Source organism: Natator depressus, chromosome 1, assembly GCF_965152275.1.
Source record: "Natator depressus isolate rNatDep1 chromosome 1, rNatDep2.hap1, whole genome shotgun sequence".
NCBI classification, from domain to species: domain Eukaryota; kingdom Metazoa; phylum Chordata; order Testudines; family Cheloniidae; genus Natator; species Natator depressus.
The window spans coordinates 241349465-241375821 of record NC_134234.1 but is presented as its reverse complement, the minus strand read 5'-3'; the positions used below and the strand labels follow the sequence as shown (position 1 = coordinate 241375821).

The 26357-nt window shown below is 41.4% G+C and overlaps 1 protein-coding gene across 3 annotated transcripts in view; it reads left to right on the top strand.

The window, feature by feature from the left end:
* DENND5B (DENN domain containing 5B) overlaps positions 1 to 26357 on the top strand; it is a 171415-nt gene that overhangs the window by 106016 nt on the left and 39042 nt on the right. For 2 of the 3 annotated variants that reach the window (XM_074939400.1, XM_074939408.1), the window contains 5 exons: positions 1374 to 1910; positions 3388 to 3619; positions 6963 to 7113; positions 18133 to 18226; positions 21817 to 21948. In XM_074939400.1, the coding sequence (XP_074795501.1) occupies positions 1374 to 1910; positions 3388 to 3619; positions 6963 to 7113; positions 18133 to 18226; positions 21817 to 21948 (1146 nt within the window). Of the gene's footprint in view, positions 1 to 1373; positions 1911 to 3387; positions 3620 to 6962; positions 7114 to 18132; positions 18227 to 19462; positions 19574 to 21816; positions 21949 to 26357 lie in introns of all 3 variants that reach the window. The other variant, XM_074939391.1, reaches the window with a different exon arrangement.

The window sequence follows — 26357 nt, the reverse complement described above, 5'->3', positions numbered from 1 at the left end:
AACCTGGTCTGGGGATTAGCCTATAATAATATATAATCTAATTTTGTTAGAAATGGAGTGGATATTTAGGATGCACTAGAGAAACCAAAGGAGTCCTGGTAACCAATTAAATATCAGTTCAAAACCTAACAAGGACATGTTTCTGTTACCCTGTGAATATGTAGGTCTCTTGTTCTATAGATTTTACGTCCGGCTGGAACATTTTAGAACACAGTACCCTTGAGAAACTGGTTTGTTTTAGCACTTGCTTTAATCAGCACAGTGAATTCATAGGCAGTGAATTTCAGATGCAAGCTGCAGTTCAGGAGAAAAAAATCAGTTACTGTTTTCATTGTGCCGTTATTCCTTAGGGTGCACTTACAATGTAACTAATTTATATATAGGATTTTCTCCCTATGAAGCTTCTGAAATAGTGTCTACTAAAGTAGACTGATAACTGCACACAGTTTTAAAATCCATGGTCCAAGATCATCCGTGTGTTTTTAAAAGCTGCGTGAGGGAAATAGAAAATCTCCTCCATGAGGAAATCCTCATGGAAATTTCCCTGCATGACCCATTGGGAGCCAAATTTTGTTCCTCAGTGGGAATGCTGCCATTAAAATATGGCAGATCCCCAAGGGTCTGTGTGGAGGTGCTGCACTCCCACATTGTGGCTCTGATCCCATCAGGATCCTCTCCCCACCCCCACTTCTTGGTAGCCTAGCTCCAGAGGCTCCCCTGGGAGAAGTGGCTGCCAGGAAGAATCCTCAGAGAAGTTATTAATGCCTGGAGCTATGTTGACTCTTGTGGCTAATGTTCAAGTGGGCAGAGGGAGCAATGTGATTTTTCTCCCCCCACCCCCGCCTCTTTCATAGACCCTGTGGGGGGGGACCCTCCAGCAGTGTCTGGGTGGCAGGGTGAAAGGAGGTGTCCCTTTGTACCACAGACTCCCCAAGCCCTTTTCTACATAGGACACCATGCTCACTCTGTCCCCCACCCCACATGGATCTAAGGAGGTGCAGTCTACCTCCTTGATTTATGAAGTCACACATTTTTAAGTATTGCTATCAGTAAGTCCCTAGATTTATTTCAGTAAGGCCATACACTAGTGGACTCCCTAAGTCACTTTCCTATATGGCTGCTGTTCTTATCTAGCACTCAAACCCAATAAATATAGTAAGAGTGGATGTCACCAGCTGGTGACGTGGGAATAATTCCTCATTCTTGATATGTTTTGGGGGGTTTTTTTTTTGTTAGTTCGTTTAAAAATCAAGTTGGAAAACACAAACTAAGATCTGGAATTATATTCTAGAGGTTGAGAAATAAATTTGGAGCCAATTTCCCATTTTCAAAAATGTGTATGTAATTTTTTTTAATTGTTTTTGGTCTTTCAGGCTAACTTGTGCTTTGTGGATATTGACAATCATTTCATAGAGCTGCCAGAGGAATTCCCCCAGTTCCCGAACAAACTGGAGTTTATTCAGGAAATCTCTGAGGTTCTCCTTCAGTTTGGAATCCCTCCGGAGGGTAACCTGCACTGTAGTGAGAGTGCCACCAAACTCAAGAATCTTGTCCTTAATGACTTGGCCAATGACAAGAAGAACGGAAATATACCCAGCAACACCATCAACATGTACGAGTTGCTGAAAGGCAATGAAACCATCGCCCGTTTGCATGCTCTAGCAAAGAGGACGGGAGTGACGGTAGAAAAAATGACCATCACAGCTCCTGTGGCAGAGAAGGAAAGGGACATAAAACTGCAGTGTGAAGAAGAGGAGCTGAGGGACTATAAACTAAATGTGCAGCTTCGTGAGGTCTTTGCCAACCGCTTCACTCAGATGTTCGCGGATTATGAGGCCTTTGTCATTCAAGCTGCACAGGATATGGAGTCATGGCTGACAAACAGGGAACAGATGCAAAACTTTGACAAAGTAAAAACAACCAGAAGCCTTTTGGTTTAGCTGACTGCTATTGGGTGAAATAGCTACATTTTAGTTATTTATTCATCGCTCATCCACTCCACAGAGTCCTGTGCCTTTTGATATACAGGGTTAGAACCTCAGTTGGTGTAAATCGGCATAATTCCATTGAAGTCAGTGGAGCTATCAGCTGAGGGTCTGGCCTGCACATGCAAATATAATTCTAGCTGGTGGCTAAGCAGTTGACGGAGCATTACCTGTGACTTTGTTCAAAGCGTAGTGATATAAAAGCACTCGCATACTGTGGGAATAGGTGCATTCATGGAACTTAAAATATAAATCCTTTTATAGTGACACTTTCTTTAAAGCAATACTTCCCTTGCTTTCCATCTAGACTTCCTTTTCTTCTTACATGGCTTTGCAGTGAAACTGACCATTTTTTTTCTCTAATATCAAACTATGGAAAGAGAGGTGATGTCAGAAACCTAGCATTGTAACTTTAGCTTTGTGAAGAATGAAAAGTAGGCTGTGAGAGGTTGGGGAGCAGATGAGGAAAATCTGACATGTTAGTAAAAGAAACACAGACTTACTGGTCACATCACTTGATTTCAGTGTGGCTTTTTAAAGGAAGCAGTAGTGCTCCTATAGCATAAGCTTTGTTTTTTCTATCCAAATCCTACGCTAAAAATGACATGAGGAGGATTAACATCAGAGAAAAAACAAAAATGGTTTTATGTCAGGTTTGACAAAAAGTAGAAATGCCGCCTCTAATATGGTCTTTAGCTTATCAGTATTTGACATGAGGGTAGCCTGTTCCACTCCCCCCCCTCAAAAAAGTGCTTGTTTTACTAGGCTAATTTCTCTAGCATTTCTACAGATGCTGTCCATTTTGGTGGCTTGTCAGGTGAAACCTGAGTAGAGGATTTAGCCACACAGCTCAATTTTAACGGAAGTTGTGTAGATAATTCCCTTTGTCAGGTTTAAAAATCTCAGCCTAGGTGTCTTCTTTCCTTACAACTGGAGATTGCATAAATGCGTTCAGGAGCTTCATCTAACCTTTATCCATGTATCAAACAGTTGTTTCTTTGACTCTAATAGATGCAGGTAGTTCGGTGGATGCTAATTACCCTTGTAAACACAATAGAGTGCTGACAAGGAGACAAAGGATATCTGAGGTTCCCAAACTGTATGCACTTGATAGTGGTCCAGAGGGAGATGAGATGTCATGTGATGCTGGCTCTTCCTGTTTCCAGATGCTAAATTGCACTAAAAGACGCTAAACAGTACACTAAATACTTCTCCACACAAGTAATTGCTGTAGCTATCAGAAAGATGTCAGGATCCACCCTGTGAGTATGTTTGGGAACCTTTGGATACATGAACTAGTAAGTCTTTTCTGTCTCTGTTCTATAGTATAGGAGAGGTTTGTTTAATAAGTGTCAAGACAAAAAATAACAATACGGCACTAATTATCTGTCCCTTATTGCAGGCTTCTTTTCTGTCGGACCAGCCTGAGCCTTACCTGCCATTCCTCTCACACTTTATTGAAACCCAGATGTTTGCAACTTTCATAGATAATAAGATTATGTCCCAGTGGGAAGAGAAGGACCCTTTTCTGCGGGTCTTTGACTCCAGAATTGAGAAAATTAGACTGTATAACGTAAGGGCTCCTGCACTCCGGACATCTATATACCAGAAATGCAGCACTTTAAAAGAAGCAGGTATGTCCAGAGCTGCTAATGTTCAACTTCAAAAAATAAAATTCAGGGGTACAATGGGGAGAATAAAGACCTTTAAACAAATTAATTCTAAGCCATTTCAGAGAGAGATGAGCGGCTTGTTGAAGTGAAAGCAGTACTTAGCAGTATCACTGTTTTTGGCTACCGAAGCTTTTTTTAAACACTAAAGGTATAGGGAGAGTAAGCCCAGGCCGCCCTCCTCCCCTCCCTGACTCTATTTCATGAAATTTTGGAATTTTAGAATGAGTTTCAGATTTTTGTGGTCTCTGTCTCTCTTCTTGACTTTGAACAGCTTTTGGTGTTGCTCGAATAAGCTTAGGGGCAGCTGCTCTCAGGAGCAGCACTGGGTAGAAAGGTTGAGTTCCTGGGCCAAGGTGTGTGACAGCACTCCCCCTCCATCTACTCTCATGAGGAGCCAGTTTTGGACGGACTGAATCACAAATTCTGCTTCAGGTGGGGTGAAGGGCACAATAATCAAATGGGGAGACGTTAATAGAAACAGTCCCGAATAGAGCCTTTGGGGACGTCGTATCACTCCACAATGTGCTGTGCACTGGAGGCTGCTTTTTAATTCTTTACGTTCACAGGACACACTTTTTCCCCTCAAAATCCTGCACAGGGATTTAGCCATGCAGCACCTGTTTGGGGAATTTGTGCAGCTGAATTCCACCGTATCACTTAGGAAATGTATCCCTAAAGCTATTAGGATGCTAAAGAAATTATTTTCAAATGTGTTTTTATTTATATAAAGCTTTTTAACTGTTGCTAAAATTCAGCGTGCTCCTACCTTACAGAAGAACAGTAGGAATGTCTGTCTTGATTAAAAACCGTTCTAATTTGCAGGTCAGCTATCTATCCAACGGCTTATTTCTGTTGATATTGTGGCACCAGAACCTCAGGCAGCAAGATGATAGTAATAGCAAGTCTCCTTCATGTTTTATCGGTCACATGAATTGTGAACCCAGCACCAGTCGCTTGTTTCTCTAACCAGCTATTTCTGGAACTGTCAGAGCAGGCATTTAATCTTCCATTCTTGTGCCTCCCAGTATTTTGTGCTATCAACAATAGAAGACACTAAGACTAAGTGAAACTTAATATAAAAAACCCATACTTTCTAATACAGAGGGTCTCAAACTTTTTTTGCTGGTGCCCCCCCCCCCCTTTGAAAATAATTCAGGTCATGACAACCCTCCATCCCCCAAAGTGATAGCAAATTACTGTACATGCTCATAGGAACATACTCCTAGTATTGCCACCCTTATTTCTGTGCAGCTGCTGTTGGCAGTGCTGCCTTCAGAGCTGGGTGGCCAGAAAGTGGAGGCTGCTGTCCCTGTTTCTCCCTCTTCCCCTCCCTGCGCCCCCAGCTCTCTGGCAATATTTTGTGTGATCTCATGAGCCCCCCTACAATAGCCTTGGGACTCCTAGTTTAAGAAATGTTCTAATGACAAAATACCAAAAGATCCGCACCCTTTCAATCACAACTCTCTAAAGTAGAATACGGGTTGTGGGATGTGCTCTTCACAAAATAGTCTAGGTCACAGCTGTAATTTCTCCATCTTTCATATTTATTCATCTTTAGAATCATTAAGACTAAAAAAGCCATTTACTTTAGTGTAGTGCAGGGGTTCTCAAACTTCATTGCACTGTGACCCCCTTCTGACAACAAAAATTACTACATGACCCCAGGAGCAGAGGCCGAAGTCTAGGCCCTGCTGTCCTGGATGGAGGGGCCAAAGCCCAAGGGCTTCAGCCGCAGGGTAGGGGACTGTAGCCTGAGCCCCACCCCCCAGGGCCGAAGCCCTTGGGCTTTGGCTTTGGCCCCCACACCCGGGAAAGTAAGTCTAACACCAACCCTTGTGACCCAGTAAAATGGGGTTGTGACCCACTTTGGGGTCCTGACACACAGTTTGAAAACTGCTGGTGTGGAGGCTGCGAAGAGCTGAATAAACCAAGTAATGTTTGGCAAATACAAATTTCTACACTTATGTTCATTGCTCATTGTGAATCAATAAATTGAACTGGTTTGGAATTTTTGGTCCCATTTTACTGGAGACTTGAGATGAAATCCTGACCCCATTGAAGCCAATGGCAGAACGCCTGTTGACTTCAGTTGGGCCTGGATGTCACCCTTTGTTTTCTAGTGAGTCTTTCTGCCTCCCTGTCATAGCCTTGAGGGCTCCTAGTTTTTTTTCACCTTCTTTACACTCCCCACTCTTCAGGCCTCTTGGTAGTCACCAACATCCCTTAATCCTCATGAGGATTGGATAGGACTTTCTTCAGAAGTGGTTATCAGTGACAGTTTATTTAGATTCAGGAGAATGACTTTGTAATCAGAGGACACTTCCAAGACCAGAGTGTGGCCTCCTGCGTGCCCAAGGAAATAGACTGAGAATACAACCTGGGCCTCTGGTGTAATAACACAGGGCACTGCTAGCCTTTAGGTGACTGAGCTAGTCTTAGAATAAAAAGTTTTAAGGATAAAGATGGTTAAATCTGACCCATTGACTCAGCTTAAGTGATCATCCTTTTCTCAACAACAAAGTGTCTTTTCCCTCAAATATATTTTTGTTGCCAGTAGTCTGCACTAAATGCCTGCTTGTTTCATTTTTGTCAGTAGTAGTTTTTCTAGCTAAAGAATTATTTTAGCGGACCTGTTCATGTAATAATAACTGGTCAAGTGTGACATTAAAAATGAAATAACACCACAAACATTTTCTCATTTTTCATAAGTGAAACGTGAGAGATGTTCTTGTGATCAAACATTGCTTCTGCTTGCCCCTCCCTCAAAATAAAATGTTGTCCTTAGCTGTCAGTCTGTGTATTAGTGAACTGCATTCCTTGCTTTGTCGAACAGCCAATAGGTTGAATAACCTAGTGTCGCACAATACTCTGCATTTCAGTTTTAGGACTCTGTTCATGCCACACTCTGGGCCTTAATTTTCCCCAGCTGACAGGACTGAGAAGTACTGCAGAAAGAGGATGCTTACGCAGTGATGATTATGTTCCTCTCATCACTCCACTACAGCAACTCTTTCCTTCGAGCAGTCCCATAGAGTCACCTGGGAAAGGTGGTGTGTGGAGTGAGGGAAAGGAAAATGTCTCTAATTTAGTGGTGGAGAGGGAGCTCCTCAAGATGCATGCATGTCCCTCTCTACATTAGTATGTACACATGCTTTAGAAAGTTTCCTGCTTGCTGTATCTAAAATGATCAATTAATTAATTGTAGAACTTAACCATGCTCTGATTTTGTGCAAGTTCCCTGCTGTGGCGCATGCTTCAGATTAGGACACTAAACTAGTTACTCATTTGTCCATACCTTTTGCAGCCCAATCGATTGAACAGCGGCTCATGAAGATTGATCACACTGCCATCCACCCACACTTACTTGATATGAAGATTGGTCAAGGCAAATATGAACAAGGGTTCTTCCCAAAGTTGCAATCAGATGTGCTGGCAACAGGACCTACCAATAACAAGTAAGCCCCCTCGTTATTTCCTGGACTTCTGAAGATATTTTACTAACCAGGTTTCTCTTATGATTGACTCACTCTATGGACAGAGGCCAGGAATTATTGGTATTTCTTTCCAGTCCAGTGAAATGGAGGCAGCTTTCACCATTTCTGTCTTCTCTGAAGTGACAGCTTTTGAGTTCGCAGCTAGCTGACTTTATGGTGTCTCTTTAAGCTAATCCTAGTTTTTGAGATGGATACACAGTGATCATTTTTTGTTTGATTCAGTCACATCATGTACTTATTGTGTCCACCTCGCACTTGGTATTGTTTAGTTTTGTCCTTGATTTAATATAAATTTAAAATGCTACTTACACCATCAGTTAGAACTAAGACTACTTACAAGTCCTGGCATTTAATATATATTAATTTTTAAGGGAAGCAAAAGGTCACAAGAAGAAATCAGTGGTCGGCCAAATTAAGGTCATTAAGGAGTTTAAATATATTAGGAACAAAAGAAATTCTACTGGTCCATTACTAGATGGAAATGGTAGAATTGTCAATAATAATGCAGAAAATGTAGAAATGTTAATAAATACTTCTGTATTTGGGGAAAAGCCAGATTTTGTATTTAGAGCATAGGATAATGGTGATGAAACACTTTCCATTCCAACAGTAATTCAGGAGGATGCTAAAGAACAGCTACTAAAGTTAGACATTTTTAAATCAGCAGGTCTGGGTAACTTGCACACTAAAGTTTTTAAAAATAGCTGTCAGGGGAGCACTCTAGACCATTAATGTTGATATTTTTCTATAAGTCTTGGAACACTGGGGGGAAGAGCGGGTTTCAGGATGACTAGAATAAAGCTAATGTGGTGCCAGTATTTTTAAAAGGGTAAATAAATAATATACCGAGGCAATTAAAGACCTGTCAGCCTGACTTTGGTCCTGGACAAAATAATGAGATGGCTGATACAGGATTCGATCAACAAAGAATGAAGAGGGTAACAGAATTGCCAGTTAACATGGGTTTATGGAAATTAAATCTTAGACTAATTTACTTTCTTTTGAGAGATTACAAGTTTGGTTCAGAAAGGTAGTAGTGTTTACATAATAGACTTCTGTAAGGCATTTGACTTGGTACTGCATGGCATTTTGATTAAGAAACTAGAAAGATCAAAGTCTACAAGGCACAAATCAATTGGATTAAAAACTGGGTAACTGATGTGTCTCAAAATAGAACTGTAGGGAATCGTCATTGAATGGGTGTGTTTCTAGTGGGATTCTAGAGTACCTGGCCCTATGCTATTTAACATTTTTTATCAATGACCTAGAAAAATATATATAAAGTAATCATTGATAAAGTTGGTAGGTGGCCCAAAGACTAAGGGAGTGGTAAATAACAGAGGATAGGTCACTGATAAAAGTTGATATTACTTTTGTATTTGGCACTGGTGTAACCGCTACTGGAATACAGTACCCAGTTCTAGTGTCCACAGTTCAAGAAGGAGAAATTTGGAGAGAGTTCAGAGAAGAGCCACAGGAATGATTAAAGGATTTGGAAAACTTGCCTTCATCGGGAACAACTCAAGGAGTTGATTAATTTATCAAACAGAAGGGTAAAGGGTGATTTAATTAGCTTGTAAGTACCTATGTAAGGACTTGTCTACATGTAAAATGCTGCAGTGCTTCAGTGAAGGCACTACCTATGCTTCCTATGGTTCTCCCATTTGTGTAGGTAATCCACCTCCCCAAGATGTGGTAGCTAGTCAATGGGAGAATTCTCCCATTCACCTAGTGCTATCTGCACCAGGGGGTTAGATTGCTTTAACTGCATTGCTCAGAGGTTTGGATTTTTCATGCTCCTGAACAATGTAGTTATACCAACCTAATTTCCTAGTGTAGACCTAAGGAACAGAATTATGATAAGAGAAGACTCTTCGATGTAGCAGAGAAAGTCTAACAATTTTTGGAAGCAGAAGCTAGACAAATTCACACTTGAAATAAGGTGCACATTTTTAATAATGAGGGTAATAAACTGCAGGAATAATTTTAACAAGAGTTGTAATGGACACTCAATCACTGGAAATTTCTTAAATCCCCAGCCTGGAGCCCCCTCCTGCACCCTGAACTCCTCATTTCTGGCCCCACCCCAGAGTGCTCACCCCCTCCCACACCCCAACCCCAATTTTGTGAGCATTCATGGCCCCCCATATAATTTCTATTCCCAGATGTGGCCCTCTGGCCAAAATGTTTGTCCACCCCTGAAGTATGATGTTGATGATCTTTAGTTTCTCTTGTTTCGTTTGAAAAGAAAACTTCCAAGTTTATTTTAAGAATTCCATAACAAGCTAGTGGCTACTCATGATCCAAACTCCTCTATCCATATCTATTGGAATAGAACAGGGGCCATCTTTAAGGAAAAGTCCATTTAATTTTGATGCTCATTGAAATCGACCCATCTACAAGATGATAGTATAAGTTTTCTGTTTCAAGATCTAGCAGGTTTTACAACCTTAATGGGACTTCTAATGTTTGCCATCTTTGTAGTAGTAATATGGTAAAAGAATCCTAATAACAGAAAACAAAGCTATGTAAATGTTTCATGCTTCTTGATTAGTCCATTGTTAAATTATAGTGAATCAAATATGCTCACAGCACAAAGTAAAACAATTTAATAAGCCCTTGCTAACATGTTCAGTCTCAATTGATTGTTGTAACTCTGTAACATGAAGCTTGATACATGAGATTAAATATTATTGAGGAAAATGTGTATCAAGGTTGGGAACGTATGAGCATCAAAGCAATTTGCAGAATGAGCAGTGAGTGCCTACAAAGAATAACTGAATGGATTTTTGCCCCAGAGACTTTCCGTCCCTGTTCTCTTTCCCCTAAAGATGTTGGTCAGTGAGAAATGTTTTGCTTATATGTTAATTGTTGTTCCTCCACTCTACATGTTTGGCCCTGTTTCTCCTCTCTTCTTCTGCCATATCTCTAATTCTCTTATCTTCCACCATCCGTTCCTCACTGGTCTCTGGTCTGGTTTTTCTTCCTGCTGACTTCATGCTCTTATCTCTGGCTCCTATTTCCTATGTTACTTTGTGCTCCCCTTCTGTAACAATCCTAGACAGAGGTGTGATCCAATGGTTTGAGCACAGGCCTGGGAATTGGGATCATTTTTGTTACTGTATCAGCTTTGCCATGGTCTTACAAACTTGGTGCCTCAATTTCCCTGCCTTTAAAATAGGAATACTGCTTACTTACTCATCTCACTGGGATACAGAGGTTTAGTTAATGGTTGTAAAGATAATGTGAATTGCTAAGTAAGCACATAAGTATTATCCTCTGTCTAGTTTCTGCTCAGCGAATGGTCTTCATTCTGGTTTTCTTAAACTAAGTTTTGTATGCCTATTGGGGCAGGGACCATGTGTTCTGTATATCACTGAGTGCTCAAGAAATATTAATGTTTCCTTGACTTCCCTTTCCACACGTTAATAGCCACTTTAAGGATGGTGGCTTTTATAAGGCCTTTTTAAAATGACTACCTAAGCAGCCACACTGTCACTTTTTGCATAGAATGAGGCATCTTTGCACTGCATCTAAGTAAAAGGCAGTTAGACTCCATCAGCCTGAAATGCAGATCTTGCGTAACCCATACAAATAATAAAAGAATGCTTTCCTTTATTTGAAGTGTAAATAACATATATTTCAGATTTACGTTTTGTTACCTAATATGGCAGAGCAGTGATAAGAGTAACAGGAATGCTCTGTTTCAATGTTTTGTTCAAATGCTTTTCATTAAGACTAGAATTTGACTTACTCTGACTATATGTATGCAATCTGACTGAAAGTGAATCAAGGATGGTTTAGAGGATTCAAAATCCAATACTTGAGCCTTTTACTTTTTGCTCCCTTGGTCAACCCCAGTCTAAGAGCATAATAATGATATGGTGCCTCTTGCTCTACCCTTTGAGAAATGGCTAGATCTACATTAATAAAATGGCTTGTGAAATGTCATGCATGAAGAACTAAAGATGACATGAAAAATATGCATCCCCATTCCTACAGTGCCCCAGAGCACCATGTACTTATTATGTCTATACCGTGTGTGTGGTGTTTGCCACCTTACAGACAAAGCTCCTGCCTTAAGGAGTTCGCAGGCCAAACACCACACGGGAGAAATGGTTTAGTACTAAGACGAAGAGAAAAGTGGCACCTGTGGAATTGTCATCACCACTTCCTGCAGCACTAGGTGGTTTTATGCCATTCCTCCAAATCACTTCCATTTATGTAATCTGACAAGATTACAGTGCAAAACAGAATGGCTGCAAGTCATTTTACTTAGCTTTTTCTCCATATTAGCTGTTTAAAAGATCTCCTGTTACCACCAAAGCAATGAAGTTGCAAAAAAACCCAATCGATTCTGCCCTGTAAAAAAAACAAAACAAAACAAAAAAACACCTCAGCTCCCTTTATCCTCCAGAGAGTTGAATGTAGAAATCTGCTACAGAAATCTAGTACAGAACACACCTCAAGCCCCAAATTGTCACCAAAGCTGTATATTGCAAGATACTGATCTTGGTTTTGACCTTCCGTTTGGTGCTACTTTGATTTGGCGGCTACTAGAGCTTTTGTTCTATTTGTTGATATTCTAACTCTGTATAGAAGTATACTGAGCTGAGCAGATCAAATGCAGAATTGTTTACATATACATATCTCTCTCTCTCACTCACACTCTCTCACACCCCATACTGTGTGTACGCACGCATGCCTCCGTTTGTTCTGAAGGTGTAATAAATCTCCTTGCTAGTAAATGAATACAAAAGCTGGAGAAGTTGATTGATGGTCACCAGTTTATGGCACGATAATGCTGGCAACAAAAGATCAAGCTATTTCATGCACATGAGAAGGTTTAAAACATATGTAACTTGTGGGTAAAAGGTGAACTGCCAAGGTTTGTAGGCCTAAAAAGCAACCTACCTTGGCAGCTGCTCTTCATCGAAGGGCTTATCTTCTATGGTATAGGTGAATGTATTTCTTGTCCCCTCTGTGTTCTGAGCGTTTCCATCTTAGTGGTGGTGATGGGGAGTTACATGAACATGTAACATTAAATTAGCATTAAATGCAGTTTCTTCACGTTCTTGTGCCCTGTCAGTATGTTGTATACGCTGCAGCACGTGCCGTAACTATGAATCGTAAACTGCTTCCACTCACTCCTCTCCCCTTTTCATCTGTTGGAAAAGAAAAATATGCCTGACTGCAATATTGAAGTTTAGTCCTTGTGTATGTGAGACAGCTGTATAAGTATATTGTTTTTAGGCCTATCAACCTTGACGTTGGCTTTCATGCTATTTTATTAGAGAAATTAACCACCTCAGATATGTTACCTTTAGAAATGGACATCGTGAATCCCTTCCCACCACGCACATGCACACATCCGTACCTAAAAATTGTTTAAAGTTCTGAAGAGTAGTTTATTTACTTTCTACCTGCCAGGACTCCCTTGTCAATAGATTTCTTTTCAGGGGCTTGCAAGTATGGTTCCCCATGTTTGAGTGGAAGAATCATTTCTCTGGCTGCTCCTCTGAAATAATACACTGACAGAAGTTCTTCCTTCATGAATACTGTGGAAGTGAGATGCCAGGAGCATACCAAAGTGGCCTATTGTTCCCTGCTCATATTTACCATCTGTTCCAGGGCATTCCACAGGACAGTCCTCAGAAGTAACCAGAACCATGTTAGTAGTAGCATTTTCTTCTTTGAGGAAGAACAAACAAAATAGGTCACTCATAGATGCACTGACCTCCATACTTTCTGTATGTATGAAGAGAAATTAATTTTAAATCTGATCTCTGCCATTAAATATTAAAACCGCTTAATTTTTTGAGCAATGAGATTTCAGGCAAGACCTATGTGGCCCAAGAAGAGAGAGGCTGAAATGTTCTAAAATTCCTTCATCTTCCCTGCTTACCTCCTGTTAATTCTTCACAAAATGTTCCAGCCAGCTCCCCCAAGAGATTCAAAATCCCAGTGGGTTGCTCAGACTCTTTCCCCTCTCCTCCCTCATTAGTCATCAAGCTACCAGGAGTTTGCATGGCAGTGTAGCTGTGGTAGAAGGGTAATGGCAGCCAAGGCATAGCTGAGCCATGCAGCGTAAATACCCTCTGGTTTCAGGTGGGTTTGTACTGTGCACAGCCCAGCTGTGCCTCTGCTACCAGCGCTACAGCCATTTCACTGCTAGTTAGACTCGCGCTGGCTTGGTGAGAGCTTGCAGTAGTCTGTGCCCAAGAGAGAGGGAGTCTCACCCCTAACTTGTAGTGTCGACATAGCCTTAGATGTTCACTCAGCTCAAGCATGCACCATCCTGACCAGTTTGATTTTTCCAGTAATTGCAACAACAACAAAAATATGAATATATGCAGGTGGAGGGGAACCAAAGCGCTGTCCAGAGTTCAGACTAAATATTAAAAATTAAGTCAGGCTAAAAAGCAAAGCCAGATACTGACAGGAAGTAAAAATTATTTCCATCCTATTTTATTTTGTTGGGGATTTTTTCCTCTACTATATCTTTATTGGCTGAAGATCTTCAAAGTGTAAAATTGCTTTTAGTTATGTAAGGTAACTCTGGCTTTAGCTTTGAAAAATGGTGGTGACTTACTAAAATCACAAGATTGTATATTTTAAGGTTTCTGGGAAGGTGTGCCTCATTGGGTCACTAATGTATTCCTTTGAGAAAGGAGATAGCACTTGCTTCTCACCACTAGATCATTAGTTCAACTCCAGTCTAGGGCTGGAGCAATGGAAAGCCATGACCATTTTGCAGGTGTTGGAGGCATTCCCATTCTTGGCTTTAATAGCTGCCTTAACTAGCAGTACATTTAATGTGCATTTATAAATTGATATAGTAATCAACTCCCCACCCCATTGCAAAGATTTGAAATGAACAAGAATTGAATAGTACCATGAGAGAACTGCACAGCTACTTTTTATTCCGTATTTTGTACAGTGCCTAGCACAGTGGAGCCTGGCCCTCACCCATGACCTTAGCACTACTGCAGTACAAATTATTAATAGTATGTTGCAAAGACAGAAGCCAGTAACTGGTTTCCTCTAGGCCTGCAACAGACTTTGGAGTAAAGAATGCTTTTACAGTTGTCCCCTGGGTTTGGAAGCTTTAAGGCTACACAGTTTCTAAGAACAGTACTGGATAGCTATTTTTTTAGATGAGAGAACTCCACTGGAAATAAATGAAAACATAGTACAATTTTCCGAGACTCTCTAAAAATCTGAAGTAAAGATATACATAGTATCTACAATTCTAAATATTTTGTGTAAAGTTCATCAAGCTTAAATACCCTTGTTCATCTTCTTGGTACTCCTGGTTCCCTGAAGAAATCTCACAATCAAATGTTGCAGGTCCCAGAAGTCTCATTGCTGCAAGCCAAGTAACTAAAATTATTTTATGATAACACAGAATAGGGCATTCTGGCATGACTTCAGTGGACCTGGAAGTACCAAGGAGATGTACAAATTAGGGGGAGGGAGAGTGTTTTAAGGAGGTTAATAGAAATGTATTACCATGCTTGAATCCCCCTGCCATCCCCCCCCAGCTTGGGGCATGCAGCAGAAAAATTGGGGTTTAACTGTTCTTTATTTTTGCTTTGCAGTTTCTCTCTCAAGGCATTAAAATATAAAATATTTTCTTACACTTCCTCCAGTGTTTAGATACCTAGACCTAAGTTTTGCTGGAGGGTAGGTGTAAAAGATACAACACCTATATGGTGTAATTATGGCTTTTAGTCGCAGCCCTGATTGTTTGCGGGGGGCAGTTTAGAATCGCCACCTTTCCCCCAGCAGTTCTAGGGAGGGCTCAGGATGCATAATACATCTCTGGCCAGCTCTGCTGTCCTGTATGGAAATGAGACCATGGCCCATCCTCTTCTCTGCCTCCTTTAAGGTGACTATCTCCAGCGGCACTAGGAGGAAGCAATCACTGCATGCTCCTGAACACATACTGCACTTGTTGATAGCTCCTGCATTAAAAGTTCATGGTGAAGGATGAAAGAGGGGTTGCAAGGAGCTCTCTCACCCTTTATATGTGCCTCACAGTTTCCCACCCATACCCCATTGTGAGGGCAAACAGGGACTAGTCAAAATATGGCCTGTTGGGGATTGGCCCAACCTATACTATTATTATACAGGTATAGATGTACATTTTGCTTCTAGCTCAAGCTTCTAAAGTATGGCAGTGGCATGTTTCTGAGCTGGAATGCCTAACCAGTACATTTAGAAACAGAGTTCTGGACGATCAGACTCCGTTCTTTGCCTGGGAGTGGGAGCATCCAAAGTGTTTACAAAGATGAACAGCATCTTTTGCCTAGGCTTTCCCACAATAGTACCTTCATGCCCATAAAGAGAAATCATTATTACGCATATTCCACAGAAGTGGGTGCCATATGTGAGTAAATAGACACTTTGAAAATGAATTGCCTTGTGGATTTAAATGAGACATCCAATGAGCTTGTTTAAAATAGACTATCCTGTAAAGAAGCATAGAAATGCAGACCTGGAAGGGACCTTGAAAAGTTATTTAGCCTATCTTGCCCCCCCGAACCATGCTGAGGCAGGACCAAGTTCGCCTGTTCCCTACGTGATAGGGGTTTGTCTAACCTGTTCCTAAAATCCTCCAATGGCGGGGATTCAACAACTTCCCATGGTAACTTTATTTCAGTAGTTAACTATCTTTTTGATAGAAGCCTTTCCTTCTATCAAACCTAAATTTACCTTGCTGCAAATTAAGCCGATTACTTCTTGCCCTACCTTCAGTGGACGTGGGGAACAAATTGATCCCCATCCTCTTCATAACAGCCCTTAACATATTTGATGGCTGTTACCAAGTCCCCCTTCTGTCATCTTTTCTCCAGACTCAGCATGCCCAGTTTTTAAAATTTTTCATCATAGATTTTCTAAACCTTTTATCATTTGTGCTCTCCTCTGGACTGTCTCCAGTTTGTCTACATCTTTCTTAGTGTGGCACCCAAACCTGGACACAAGCCTCCAGCTGAGGCCTCACCAGTATTCAGTAAAGTGGGACAATTATTTCTCACATGTTATATTTGACAGTCTTGAGTTTATTTAAAAAAAAAAAAAAAAAAAAAAAGCAGCAGTGATATTAGCCTTTTTCACAACTGCATCACATTGTTGGCTAATGTTCAATTGGTGATCCACTATAATCCCCAGATCCTTCTCTGCAGTACTATTGCCCCTCTCAACCACAGAAGTTGGTCCATTAAAAGATATTACCTCACCCACCTTGTCCCTTGTGTTATTGCCTTGTCACTTACTCCCCATTTTAATTTTGTGCATTTGATTTTTCCTTCCTAAATGTAGTACTTTGCCCTTGTCTTTATTGAATTTCATTTTATTGATTTCAGACCAAACCTCCAGTTTATCAAGGTTGTTTTGAATTGTAACCGAGTCCTCCAAAGTACTTGCAACTTCTCCCAGCTTTGTGTCATTCATAAATTTTATAAGTGTATTCTCCACAAAATTATCCAGGTCATTAATGAAAATATTGAATAGTGCTGGTACTCAGGACAGACCCTTGCAAGACCTCTCTAGATACTCCCTCCAAGATTGACTGTAAATCACTGGTAACTACTCTTTAAGTATGGTCTTTGAACCAGTTGTGCACCCATCTTGTAGTAATTGCATCTGGACCACATTTCCCTAGTTTGGTTACGAGAATATCAAGTGCGACCGTGTCAGAAGCTTTTCTAAACTTGAGATAAATCACATCTTCTGCTTTCCCGCCCCCCATCTACTATGCCAGTAATCCGATCAAAGTAGGAAATTAGTTTGGTTTGGCATGATTTGTTATTGACAAATCCATATTGGCTGCTATTACCTGATTATCCTTTAGGTACTTATAAATAGTTTAATATTTTGTTGAAGTTTCCTTCCAGATACCGAAGTTAAGCCGACTGGTCTATAAATCTCTGGGTCCTCTTTATTTCTCTTTTTAAAATTAGGTACTATTGTCCGCCCTTCACCTGTCCTCTGTGACATCACTCATTACAGAACTAATCAAATAATGAAGTTCTAATTAACTTTTAACATTACTTTGGCCCACCACTGGTTTTTCCTTGTATTTCTTTTGATTGAGGAAATGCACAATATCAGTGCCAGGAGGTTGATGTGAACTAGCGTAGTCCTGTGGGCAGTAGTAATAGTCAGTTTTTGTTTGCTAGCATTGTGAGGAGGAAACTGAATCCTGTAATTCATTATGTAAACTGCTACATCCCCGTATATTTTATTTTAGCATGTAATCCATCTGCAATAGAAGTGTCACCAAAGATGATGATGCTAATTATATTCCTGGTCGGTTGTTTTAAAATAAATAAATAAACCAACAAAACTACACCAAATCCAATTCAATGAGATGTATTGTAGAATGTTCTCTCCCCCCCCTATCCACCCACCCCAAAAAAACTGTAAACCTTAAATTCAGTCTGCCCTAATGTAATTTTCCTGGTGTGCTATGCTGTGTGTCCTGTATACAACATTACACAGCATTTTTATTCAATTTGGCATGGAAAGGTTGTTACAAACATGCACGAGGACAGGTAGTATGAAATTCAACCAATGTTGAATGCCATTGTTGGCAAACAAGTTAATTACAAAGGAGTGGCATACAAATTGAATGTTCAAAAAACACACATTTTTGGTTAAGGTAAATAAATACTATTTCCGCGTGCTCTGATTTTATATACCCTACTCTGTACACAATCATCAGCCAGTCACTAGTAACTTGTGCTGTATTACGTGAGACCCGGCAAGCATCCTTTTTTCTTGGGGCTTTGCTGGTTCCCCATCTGCCACGAAGCCTTACCTTTAGGGTTGTAAGAAATTCATCAACACTAATACACGTTGTAATTCACAAATTTTTATACACGTGTGCTGCTTTGAAATGCATAATTCCTTCACGCTTACTGCAGCGACTGACAAAAGCTTTCTCTTCTGATTTCTCTTATTACATAATTTCAGTCGGTGGGCCAGTCGAAGTGCCACAACACAGCGCAGGAAAGATCGCCTTAGACAACATTCAGAACATATTGGACTGGACAATGATTTAAGAGAGGTAGGTGTTATCTGCAGGCACCAGGGGGCTTAAGTCAAAGAACATAGACTTAACCGAAGTGTATTTTGCTGCCTTCGGCAGTGTTTGATACCATAAGGTTTTCACTCATCTTTGTGACCGTTACATGATGTACATATAATTTATACATATAGTATGTAATTTTAAGATGTTCAAAATTGTGTCCATGCACTGTAGAGATTTTGTATTTTCTAAATTGAAGAACTGTAAAGCAGTGTATTAGTGTAGATTGTTTAGACTACTACCGTAGCTGAAAATTCGTGAATATCTATACTGCAAAATGCAAATGAAAGTCAGACTTAATATTTTACACCAATTTTTCCATCTTATAACAAGTCAAAGTTTTAAAATACTAAACTCTGAGGCTCTGCATTGTAATAAAACAGACTGTTTGCCATAAACAGACTTTTGCTAATATAGACCCCAATCCTACAACTATACTTATGCAGGCAGACCCATTTGTGTGGATGGAGTTGTCAGATTTGGGCCAATAAAAAGTATTTGAGTTTTTCAGAGATGTTATGATAAACACTGACCACTTGGCGACAAAAAGGAGGAGGATTTATTGTAAGCATTCTCTTTTGTGTTGCATAGATTAGAAACTTCTACTAGTTAGCCCATTTAAAAGGGAAGTATTTGGTGTGGATTTGTTTGGGTTTTTTTTGTTTTTTTTGTTTTAACTTGTATCCAAAGCTTGGAAACTTCCACACATCTTGTAAACCTCAATTACTTGTGTGCTTTTTCCTGTCTCTTCAGTTTCTCCTTTTGATTGTTTAAAAAAACATTTTCTGCCACATTTTTCACTGTGACTGTAGTTCTTGTGCTATTTTTATCATTAGAAAAACAAACAAAAATCCACCAAACCTTTATACTGTTTTGCCATTGGCCTTACTGAATAAGCTTTACCAGGGTTGCTCTTAGAAATTAAAATATTAAGTAAAATTGAATTCTTCAATCACAACTTTAAAATTCAGTTTCATTGAAACAAAGCAAAACAGCCTTTATAAAAGTTGGTTGCTATTTTTGTTAATGTGACTTTGTAAATATAGCTTTAAACATTGCATTGTGTATATCTCAGCATAACCCTTTCAGTGCTTCATCAAGTATTTAATTTTTTCTTTCTTTTTTGTTGTTGTGGATCATATGCATGCTTGTTTTGCTTTGTCTCCTCTCTTTCTTTCGGGCTTTTCTGCCATTGGTATATCTGGCTCCTCTTAGCCATCGGAGGAGCTTTTGATTCATCAGAACTCAATGGCATTCTGGGAGTGGGATCAGGGGCCACCCCCTCCTGCACGACCTCCTAAAAAATCCTTCTCTGAATGCTGCCTGGTATGTTTTTTTTTGTTTTGTTTTTTGTTTTTTTGCTGAAAGCTGCTTTGAGTGATCTTACTAGAATAAGGAATCACTCTTCAACATCACTTCAATCTCTCCTTTTTGTAGCACATACGCACACCCCTGCAGTTACTGAAGTGTGGTTACAGTCAGAAAAGTAACACTGAAAATGAAGTCATGGGATTTCATTTTAAGCCTCTGACTAAGTTTATGCTCCTAAAGTTGTTTTTTCACGGCTTAGGATCTCAAGTTCAAGCTGTGTCCTTCTGGGTTGTGATATTAGGCCACAAGTAAAGATTCGGCAGTGAAAGCTTAGGTAGTGATGGTAGTTGGTTGATACTGATGCACAGGCAGAATAGAATCCAGCTTGCTCTTTCTGTAGCAGACTTGCTCTTCTGTAGAACTTGCAGGACCAACAGAGTTAGCAGGATTAAAAATGTTTGTCGGTATATAATACATTATGATTTGACAACATGTTAAGGAGTAGAGCTCAGTTGTCTAAATTTTTTCACTCTTCAGACTATGACCGCACTTTGATTTATTTTCTTTATCCTTTTCCCTTTAAAGAGAAGTTTTATATCTATCCCTGTTTAGCTATTCCCCTTTCACTGTTCTCATAATGTTTACTATTTTGGCACAAATTAGATGAAACTACTATTGTGAGGCTGCCAGTTGTTGAACAGAATACTTTCATTTCATTATTGCCTAAAACAACTTTTTAATGTTTTTATTCCTTTCTCATCTTATTTATGCATAACAGTGTTTTGGGTTTAATTAGAGATGATGATAACCAGGCGTATGTGCTCGTCCCCTATCAGATCTATTGAACAGGCTGTGAGTTAACTTGTCCAAATTTTGCATTCTGCCATGATCTCCCAACATTTTTTTTTCATGCTCAAGCAATTTTGGTCAACTCACAGCAACACAAATTTTGGAATTTGTTTTCATTAAACAAACTAATTTAAAATTATCTTCTCTCCAGACAGGGAAGGTCTGAAAGTGCTGCAGAAACAGTCCCTGTGCATTGTCTAGCTCTAAGTAAGCCCTGCAGCCCAATTAAACAGCAACACTATATATCTCTGAAGGAAGTACCATCCAGTCTTTCTGTGGGGCCTTAAGTGCAGACAGAATTAAGTGGATCAAAACAAGTGGGAAATTCTCGAATCTTGAGACAAAACCTACCCATAGCAGGAGACAGTTCATTACAATATGGGGACATGAGCATCATACTTTTAAATTGTTTTATTCAACAGCATTCCAATAGAATATCAAACTTGTAATCATCAGACCTATTTTTAAGTACTTGTCTGCTGAGTTTAACAACATTTTATTTAAAAAATGGGTGCCTAAAGTTAGGCTTCTAACTCCACATTTAAGCACCTACATCTGTGGTCTGACTTTTAGAAATGCTAAGCACATAGTGTGCTCTCTAGTGTGAATAAGTGTTCAGCACTTCTGAATATCAGACCACAGATTTAAGTGAACTTTAGGCACTCATGTTTTTAAAACCTTGGCTTTACACTGTTTGTCTGTCTGTCTACCTTGCATTAATGCCATTTTCCAAAATGAGTCCAAAAATGGAGTTTTGTTTAAAACAAGTCTAAGAATTAATAAACTCCCCAGTGATTAAGAAAGCTTATTGTCAGTAAGGACAAGAGCCAACTTGTCCCACATCTTTTTTTTCCTAAGCCAAAATTCTTTGAAATCAATGAGTCCAGCTTCCTTCCCCTTTCCACACACTTGTTTTTCTAGTTCTTTCAAAAGTATTTTTCATTCAACTCCATGCTAACTTCTTTAGATTATTCAGTGGGCTTTCAGCCCTTTTACTAGTGAAAATCAAATAACAATGGAAAAATGTTTAATGCAGGTTTAGACTTTTATGCTGACTGAAACTATCACTTTGGCTAACTCTGTAGTAACTCTGTAGTAGCTGTACTACTAGCTAATAACACAATCCACGGGCTAGTTCTGTTTGACGTTTTGATTGCACATACCACACTGGAGTGAGTGAGTATGTATGTTTTTATTTATTTATTTATTTATTCCCCTCTCCCCCCCACCCCCCCGTTGGCCTGTGGAGTGTTACACGTCTCCACTCCATACGTAAAGCTTCAGATAAATCACTACAGTGCATAGATTTACATGCTCTGAGTCCTTTTTATATCCGTGCTTAACTGTCAACAGTTAAGGAAGTCGGGGAATCTGTCGTGTCAGACTAATGCTAATTCTGTTTCTTTTAGAAATACATGCAAGAGGCAAGGAGTTTGGGGAAAAATTTAAGGCAACCCAAACTCTCTGACCTTTCTCCAGCTGTAATTGCTCAGACAAACTGGAAATTTGTGGAAGGGTTACTGAAAGAATGTCGCATGAAGGTAAGTGTTTTTTAAAAAACATGTATGTTTTCCATCCTTTATAAGCAGAATGAAAACGTCTTTGTGGAGGAGTTGCAGGAAAGATCCATAACAACCAAACTCCTATTGGTTTCACTGGTAGTTCTCTGCTTTGAGACCTTACAGAATCAGACCCTCAGTTGGTCTCCTGGTATGCAGGGCCAGATTAACCCTCCTATTTTTAGGCCCTACTGCTCAGGAAGGGGCCACAGCAGGGGCTGGGTGAAGGGGAGCAAGCTTGCTCATGTAGTCCTGCTGGAGCGCTCCTGCCAGCAGGAAAGGCAAAGCAGTCCCCTGTGGCTTGGCAGGAACCAAGCCAGCTGGAAGCAGCAGACCCATCTGAGTCTCCCCACGCTGCAGGAACATACTGTCAGGTATCCAGTTAACCCTGGTGACCGGACACTAAAAATCCGGTTACCACGGGAACCCGTGCCAGCCGTGGGTGTAGTTTCAGCAGGCATTGCCCCCCACCCGCCAGTTTCACCCATCCCGGATTTCTCCGGAGTTCTGCTTAGCTGTCAGGGAGGGAAGAAGCTCCCTCTGTCCCTCTCCTCAGCTGAGGCTGGCAGGCAGCTCCAGGACGCTGGGTCCTAGTGCCCATCACAGTCATTTTCTGTGTGTGCTGGGTCCCATCTCTGGACAACTGGTGAGTGCCTGTGTGTGGGCAGGGAGGGCAAAGGTGTGCCGGGGGCAAGAGGCAGTACCAGAGAGGTAGGATGGGAAGTTTGCACAGAGCCTGCGCACAATCTATCCAGCTCCAGCCAAAATTATTGCCCTCCCATGTATAAGGAACCAATTCCCACACATTTGTAGGAAAAACAAAACATCCCATTCTGCTTACCAGTACTTTAACTTTTACAGTACCCCCCATCAAGGGACTTCAGATTTATTATGCACTGTGTTCAATATTGTATTGAACTGTACTAAAATCAAAGAAATCCAATTTTTTTCTGTGATGTATTTTTCTGTACTGAGATGAAAGAACTTGGCTGCCTATACCTTATGTTCAGCCTAGTACAGAGGTGGGCAAACTACAGCCTGTGGGCCACATCAGGCCTGGCCCTTGAGCTCCTGGCTGGGGAGGCCAGTCCCCGGCCCCTCCCCTGCTGTTCCCCCTCCCCCGCAGCCTCTGCTTGCCTTGCCACCAGCGCTCTGGGTGGCGGGGCTGTGACCTCCTGCCGGGGAGTGTGGCTGCGAGAGGCGCTGGCCTGCCCTGGTGCTCTAGACTGGGAGGTGATGTGGCTCCAGCCAGGCATCATGGCTGCCAGTCCTCATGCTCTGAGTGGCATGGTAAGGGGGTGAGGAGCAGGGGCATTGGATAAGGGGCATGGGGTCCTGGGGGGCAGTTGGGGATAGGGAGCAGGGCAGTTGGATAGGCATGGGAGTCCTGGGGGGCCTGTCAGGGGGTGGGTGTGTGGATAGGGGTCAGGGGACAGGGAGCAGGAAGGGTTGGATAGGGGGTGGGGTCCTGGGGGGGTGGTTAGGGGCAGGGGGTCCCAGGAGGGGACAGTCAGGGGACAAGGAGCGGGGGTGGGGTAGATGGATCGGGGGTTCTGAGGGGGGCAGTCCAGGGGTGGGAAGTGGGAGGGGGCTGATAGGGGTCAGGGGCCAGGCTGTTTTGGGAGGCAGAGCCTTCCCTACCAGGCCCTCCATACAGTTTTGGAACCCCGATGTGGCGCTCAGGCCAAAAAGTTTGTCCAACTCTGGCCTATTTCCACAGACCAACACATCTTTATACTTTTTAAGGGGTGGCAAAAGCACTGGAGGAAGCTCAACACACAATGTTGTAGGTTTCTCCCTCCCCTCTTCCTCAAGGATTTTAAATCCACTTCTTAGCAGGCTGTGATAGAAAGACTGGCTGATTAGGCTAAAGGCAGGTTCTGTCCATTTGCTGGTTATCTAGCACTTCAATCCATCATAAAAGTACCTCACATTTGATTTCTTTTGAGTTAAATAAGCTAAATAAACCTGAAGTTAGTCCTAATTTTTCTGCCCCAACTCAAACTAACTTCTCTCCCAAGTGGAAAATGTTGGGTGAGCATGGAATATGTGTGATTTGAGAGGGGAATGAGAACACAGGCCAATTCCTGCTGTCAGTTACACCTGTGTAGCCTTGTTGACTTCAGGGAAAACAGATTTTTGCACAAGAATAGATTTTGGTCCCTTCTGCTTTTTCACACCTGGTATAAGCAGAATCTCATTAACTTTCCTCCCCTAAACTCTGAGCACTTTAAGGGGAAAAAAAATAAGCAAGGTCTGCTTCATTTACACATGCAAATGAAACAGGAAGTTCTCCCTTCATTCTACACCAGCCTTAAACACCGGACCTGATGTAATCAAGGTGTCACTACGGCAGCCTTGGTTGGACGGTTCTTTTGAAAGATCCTTAATGGTTCTTTTAAGATGCTGATTTTCAATGAGGTCTTTTTGTTCAGAAGGACAGAGAACACGAGGGAATAGCTCTGTTTTGTCAACTCCTAGTCATTCAAAAGGTGAAAGTCTTTAGATTAAGTTTGTTTAATGTTTGTCTAGTGATTTTGAAGAGCTAACATAGTACAGAAGTGCTAAATATTATGACTGAGCAACCATCTAACGATTTGTGTCACTTCTAGCGGTTACCTTTTTCTTACGGACAGCTTAAAACAAACTGTGGGGGCCTGGTGTACGAGAATTCATGTTTAAAAACTCTCATGTCAGAGCGCTCATCACAAATTCTAGAATAGTGTGATGGGGCAAGGCCAGATGGCTATAGAAAAGTAGTGGGAGATAGATATATTAGCTCCAGGATAAACAAATCCCTGGTACCAGGATAAGTGAAATGGCAGCTGCTCCAGGTCAGTTAAGACACCTGGGGCCAGTTAAGAACTTTCCAGAATGCAGGGAGAATGCTTGGTTGATTGGGACACCTGAAGCCAATCAGGGGCTGGCTGAAACTAGTTAAAAGCCTCCCAGTCAGTCAGGTGGGTGTGCATGTCAGGAGCTGTGGGAGGAAGTTGTGCTGTTGGAGAGGCTGAGTAGTACACACCATATCAGGCACAAGGAAGGAGGCCCTGAGGTAAGGGTGAAGTGGAGCTTGAGGAAGTGAGGGCTGCTGTGGGGGAAGTAGCCCAGGGAATTGTACATGTCATGTTTCTAAAAGGTCAGCTACCATAGCTGATAGTATTAGGGTCCCTGGGCTGGAGCCGGGAGTAGAGGGTGGGCCCGGGCCCCCACCTTTGCCCCCTGATTAATTGCTGAGACTGGGAGACCACAGAGACTGTGCAAGGAAGGATAACTTCTCCTCACCTCCCTTGCTGGCTTATGATGAAAATGGCTCAGTAGACTGTGACCCTTGTCTCTAGAGAAAGAAGGGTTACGTGGAGGGTCACAGTGAGTCTCTGAGGCTCGCGAAATCCGCTAGGAAACACGGGACCCACAGAGGCAAGGACAGAGCTTTCTCACAATAGATAATACTTAGTCCTGCCATGAGTGCAAGGAACCAGACTAGATGGCCTCTTGAGGTCCATTCCAGTCCTATGATTCTATTCTATGATTCTAATTGTGGAAGAGCTTGGTGACAGAATGGCCTGATATGGTGAATCTGTGGAGATTAACTACACAGACTGGGTATCATCCCACAAATAATATTTGGGTTCACTGTGAAAACAGTAATTCATTGTCCTCAGCCACTGCAACACTGGGAGGCAGCTTTCAGAGCAAGGCAGCCTAAAATACAATGCCATCCAATGTAATTTTCCCACTATTGCTTCCTCTACTACAGTGGATTTTACACCTGAGTGATTTTCTTTTATATAATAAAAGCTGGCTGCCTCCCAGACTGCAGACAGAGTGAGACAGGCTATATGGTGTAGAGGCCATAGCTTGGGGGAAACACCTGCAGGGCTTGGCTTTGCACAGTGCCATTTGGAGAGCTGAGGGTAGAAGCACAAGGTTGAAAGAGGTGAGCAGGATGGGGAATGTTTCAGTGTTCATCCTTCTTCAGATGAGCACTCTACTACCTAGGAGGGCTAAGAGAAGGACAGGGTAGCATCCCTCTTGCTACCTCTTACTCAAAAGTATTTGTTTGTTCTACTCTCACTCAATTCTTCAAACTTGTTAATTTTACATAAATAAATAATATGTAAATACATACGTAGATAAATGTTTGACATAATTTTATTTTTTCGCAATATGTAATTCATACTTAGGCCCTTCCCTCCCATTAGGCCTAGGCCCCTCATAACCTTAAATCCGGCCCTGCTGGTATGCCAGAGATAGTTACCAGGCAGAGGCCCCTCTCCCTTGGTATGTCCAGCTGCTAAATTGCATTAAAAGAAATACATTTCTTTTCCAGGCATGTTGTAGAGATTTTATGGCATTGGGAATGGGGGAGAAGAGGTAGTATGCGTGAT